This window comes from Eriocheir sinensis, unplaced genomic scaffold, assembly GCF_024679095.1.
Source record: "Eriocheir sinensis breed Jianghai 21 unplaced genomic scaffold, ASM2467909v1 Scaffold91, whole genome shotgun sequence".
In the NCBI taxonomy this organism is placed as follows: Eukaryota; Metazoa; Arthropoda; class Malacostraca; order Decapoda; family Varunidae; genus Eriocheir; species Eriocheir sinensis.
Window position 1 is genome coordinate 557,266 of NW_026112286.1, and position 4,813 is coordinate 562,078.

General features: G+C 46.1%; 1 protein-coding gene across 3 annotated transcripts in view; it reads right to left on the reverse strand.

Moving 5' to 3' along the window:
- Positions 1-2,873: 2,873 nt before the first annotated feature.
- Positions 2,874-4,813, reverse strand: part of LOC126994892 (uncharacterized) — a 2,023-nt gene continuing 83 nt past the window's right edge. Inside the window, exons 1-2 of one of the 3 annotated variants that reach the window (XM_050854161.1) lie at positions 4,225-4,813; positions 2,874-4,026 (exon numbers count right to left, since the gene is read on the reverse strand). The exon at positions 4,225-4,813 is cut by the window's right edge and continues 83 nt beyond it. In XM_050854161.1, the coding sequence (XP_050710118.1) occupies positions 2,941-4,026; positions 4,225-4,813 (1,675 nt within the window). In that variant the 3' untranslated portion in view covers positions 2,874-2,940. The other 2 variants (XM_050854160.1, XM_050854159.1) reach the window with 2 other exon arrangements.

Sequence of the window (4,813 nt, forward strand, 5' to 3'; positions counted from 1 at the left end):
TGAGAAAAATGAGAAAAAATCATCACTCACGCAAACCATTTCATAATATATATCAACACATTTGTGATCAGTTTATGCATCATCTATTTTTGGGGGTTTATATCATGACAAAAATGTGGCCCATCGCTGGTACACGGTAAAGCCACAAATTTGGCCTGTTGCTGCTACCAGGTTAAGTTGGACTATGAATGGACAGATGTTGTTTTAAGAGCATCTGAAATAAACTTATGGGACTGATATATGATAATTAAATCTGTGATATTTATTAAGATGTGTCCAGTGATTTAATTGGCAAAGAATTGCAAAACACAAGCTAAGAAAATAAAAGTACTGAACTGATTGACGTATCGACACAGGAAATGGCCGTCGGAGAAATAAGAATGGATTAGTAATCAATATACCCGAAGCAAGAACTAAAAGACATTGCAGCGACATAAGTATGTGATAAAATAACAGGCATTATCTACATGAGTTATTTACTGCACAGTGCACACTATATGGGCTGACAACATTGTCTTATTTTCTAGCAATTGAAGTTGCTTATATTGTGCATTATATTCTTGCATGGGAATGATTGCTTGATGCTGGATGACAAAAACTAAATGATTAAACAATAATGTTATGTGGCGAATACCAGCTTGAGGTCACTCTAGGTCTAGGAGGACTTGCTCGTTGTTGTCAGTGTCATCACGATCACTGCAAATAGGTACATTACAATTAGAAATGCTTTGGTACCTGCCCTATATCTATATCTATACTTGTCCAGAAGTCAAAACTCTTGACTCATGGACCAATTTGCAATTTTTTTTGTTCAAAAAGATTTTAGCATTGTTGATTGACTTTAATAGCTATTTGGGAGTAAGACTAAGAATAATCATAAAATTCACTTTTAGATCTTCATAAGAAAGGAAGCTGCAAATAACAAAAGCCATAATATACTGTAAACTAATTAATTTTAAATGTGAAAAAAAAAGACATGACCAAAACAAATGAAACAATACTACAATGCTAGCCAGCATGGGTATTAGTATCATTTTGCAACACCCAGGGATTCCTGGGAGGTATTTTACAGGAAGGATAGCTACCGTTCGTTAAGTAGGATCAATGAGGTTAGGTGACGTTTATAATTTTTTGTTAAGTTAAAATAAGGCAACATTCTGAATGATAGTTTGGTAAAAAATTTACGTCCAAAATCAAAATGTATGTTTAAAAAATAGTCAGTAACACAAATCGGAAATTTATCTGAGTTAGGAGAGGTGAACTTATACTAAGTTAGGTATGTCAGAGCAAGTTTTCTAAACAAGTTGATTTAGGATTAAAGGAAAAAAGTCATAAGTGATGCAAGCTTGAGTACTAGAGCAAGTTCGGTTTAAGAGCTACCGGTACGTCAAATTGATTTGGTTTGGTTACTAAAAATAAGCAAAGGAAGGTAATTTTGTTAGGACACTTCTGACATTTAAGTTAGGTTAAAAATATCAACTTTTCAAAATAATTGTTGATTTGGTTAAAACTGGCTATCTTAAATAACAAATTAAGTTGAAATAACTGTATGTCAATGATAAATTTACCCAGGTTAGGTTTGGTTTATCGCCGCTGGGAGGTTAGTCAAGTAAAAATTAAATAACAGACACTAGTGACCCAAATAGGTATTGTTTAGGGTTTGGTAAGATTGGTGGGAAACGTTTGTTGAAGTCAGTCACAAGATTAACAGGTGTGTTAGGTTTAAAGAGTTGAATATTGTAAAGGATAAGTCTGGCGAGGTAAAATATTGGCTCACCTGTGTTCGTTCCTTGGGCAGGAGTCTGTGGCTGCCGGTGTTGATCACAGGTAAGATACACGTGCACCAGTGATGACTGGACCTTCACAGACTACCTAAGGTGAGTGATAACAGACACTGGATGCCCTGCAGGCGATGGCTGGGGGCTGTATAACGCCAGCCACACACTGCGGCCCGCGGGGCTTCCAGCAAGGTTACTCCCAGGGCTCCTTGTGTGACAGCCTGTGGATGGTGGCAGGCGGTCACCAGCCATCGCTTGGAGGGTCTCCAGTGTCTGTTATCACTCAATCTCTGTCAGTCTGTGAAGGTTGCACCTGCATTTTACCTGTCGGCGAACACCACTTCAGTCGTGATGGCCATGTAGGTGTTTCAAAGGTCCGCCTCGCCGAACCACTCATCTCAGCACGGTCAGCACAGTCCACAGATATTTCAGGATGAGTTTCAAATCATTACACGCCTCCAATTCGTCTAGACGAGGCAGATATATTAGGAGGTGATGCCTTTCCTCCCGCTGTAATCCACCATGTTGCAATACTTATGCATTTTTAACGGTGCTATGGGAGCCCCTTCCCCGCCTTAAATTTTCCGCCCGCTAAGTGCTCCAGCTTCAGCGCTAAGCGGTTTTAAACTGGATAAATTTAGATTCAACAGGGACATGGGCAAAAATTGGTTTTCTAATAGAGTGGTGGATGAGTGGAACAGGCTGGGCAGTCATGAGGTGAGTGTCAGTACGATAGTCACATTAAAAAATAGCTTAGATAAATTCATGGACAGTGATATTAGGTGGGGTAAGATTCACAGGAGCTTAGGTTCACAGGAGCTACCTTGTACAGGCCTACCAGCCTCTTGCAGACTCCTTCCGTTCTTTTTATGTTCTTATGTTATCTGTCACATCCCCACCCAGTCATACACTCAGTCTAGTTCATCCTGGATCTGAGCCGCTCCATTCAGCGCCTTCACCCGAAACTCGAAACCGGCTCACGATGACTCAACAGAACCGAGTGATCTGTTGTGATCTTGCAGGGGAGGTGCTATGATAACAACAACAACAACAACAACAACAGAATATCTAGATTGATAAGAAAGACAAGAAATGATAAGAAATGCTAAGAAACATGGTGCTAAGGCGGCCGTCACGGGTCACAGGCATGTCTGTGGCTCGCTTACTGAACCTCAGCGGCCTCGCGCCTCCGCCACTCGGCGATCTCGTCGCGTATGTCTCGGTGGCACCGCAGCACAGCGTCCCTGTCGCCCTTGATGTGCAGGGTTCGCCTGACCCGCACGATGCTGACGCCGTGGCTCCGCCGCAGGTCCTCCAGCTGGCGGTCACCGGGTCCTGCGAGGCGGGAGATGAATCTCTGCGCCACGGTGAGGCTGCGGTAGGCGAGGGAAACTGTGGCGCGGGCGGCAGGGACGGTCACTGGTGAATGGACTTCGCCCCGAGAGGCTTCTCTGTGCAGTGGTGCCTCCTCTTCTGCGGCACCGACGTCAAAGGCTTCCTCCTCTCTTGTGGCACCGACATCAGTGGCTTTTTCCTCCTCTGCGGCAGGAACATCAGAGGCTTCTTCCTTTTCTACGGCAGGAACATCAGAGGCTTCTTCCTCTCTTGTGGCACCGACATCAGTGGCTTTTTCCTCCTCTGCGGCAGGAACATCAGGTGCTTCTTCCTTTTCTACGGCAGGAACATCAGAGGCTTCTTCCTCTTCAGCGGCACCGACATCAGAGGTTTCTTCCTCCTCTGCGGCGGTAACATCAGAGGCTTCTTCCTCTTCAGCGGCACCGACATCAGAGGTTTCTTCCTCCTCTGCGGCGGTAACATCAGAGGCTTCTTCCTCTTCAGCGGCAGGAACATCAGAGGTTTCTTCTTCCTCTACGGCGGTAACATCAGAGGCTTTCTCCTCTCCCTCGGCACCGACATCAGAGGCATCTTCATCCTCTGCGGCACCGACATCAGAGGCTTCTTCATCCTCTGCGGCAGGAACATCAGAGGCTTCTTTCTCTTCTGCGTCACCAGCATCAGAGGCTTCTTCTTCTTCCTCTTTCGCGGCAGAAACATTTGAGGCTTCCTCCTCTTCTGTTGCATCGACATCAGAGGCTTCCACAACCTCGTGCGCCGCCTCGCCAAAGTCTTTATCTTTCACCGTAAGCACCCTTTCCGGGAGATCCTTCCGTTCATTGTAGGTGTCATCGTCATTGTAAGTGTCATCGTCATTGTAAGTGTCATCGTCATGATCGTCCACCGCAAACACCTTTTCTAGGTAAACTTTCCATTCGTTGTAGGTGTCTTCATCATTGTAGGTGTCATCGTCATTGTAAGTGTCATCGTCATTGTAAGTGTCATCGTCATGATCTTCCACCGCAAACACCTTTTCTAGGTAAACTTTCCATTCGTTGTAGGTGTCTTCATCATTGGGGGTGTCTCCTTCATCGTCTTCCACCGCAAACACCTTTTCTAGGTAAACTTTCCATTCGTTGTAGGTGTCTTCATCATTGTAGGTGTCATCGTCATTGTAGGTGTCATCGTCATTGTAAGTGTCATCGTCATGATCGTCCACCGCAAACACCTTTTCTAGGTAAGCTTTCCATTCGTTGTAGGTGTCTTCATCATTGGCGGTGTTTCCTTCAGTATACATGGCCTTCTTTCCCTTGTCGGGTTTCTGTTCCAGTGGCCATGTTGTGGGAAGGGCCTGGAACTGCTGACTGGCTTGCTGGAGGCCGACTTTGTCTTCATAGATGTACAAGTAGAAGCTGCCAGGTCGCCCTCCGTCCAGCAGCGCCTCCAGGAACTCCTCCAGGCTAACGCGGGCCTTGCGAGTTGCACCGCGGCGGTACGCCACACAGATCTTGATCTGCGTGGCTTCGGCGTCTGGTTTCCCGCTGCACCTGAAGAGGTACTCCAGGTCCAGCGGGGCAGTGACGGAGGTGGGGCCGGACGCCTCCGGGAAGGCGAAGGCGGCCACCTTCCGCGAGCTGAGGGCTCGCCAGCACCCCCGACGCCGGCAAAGGGTGATGGTCACCTTGTTGGGCCGAGCCCCG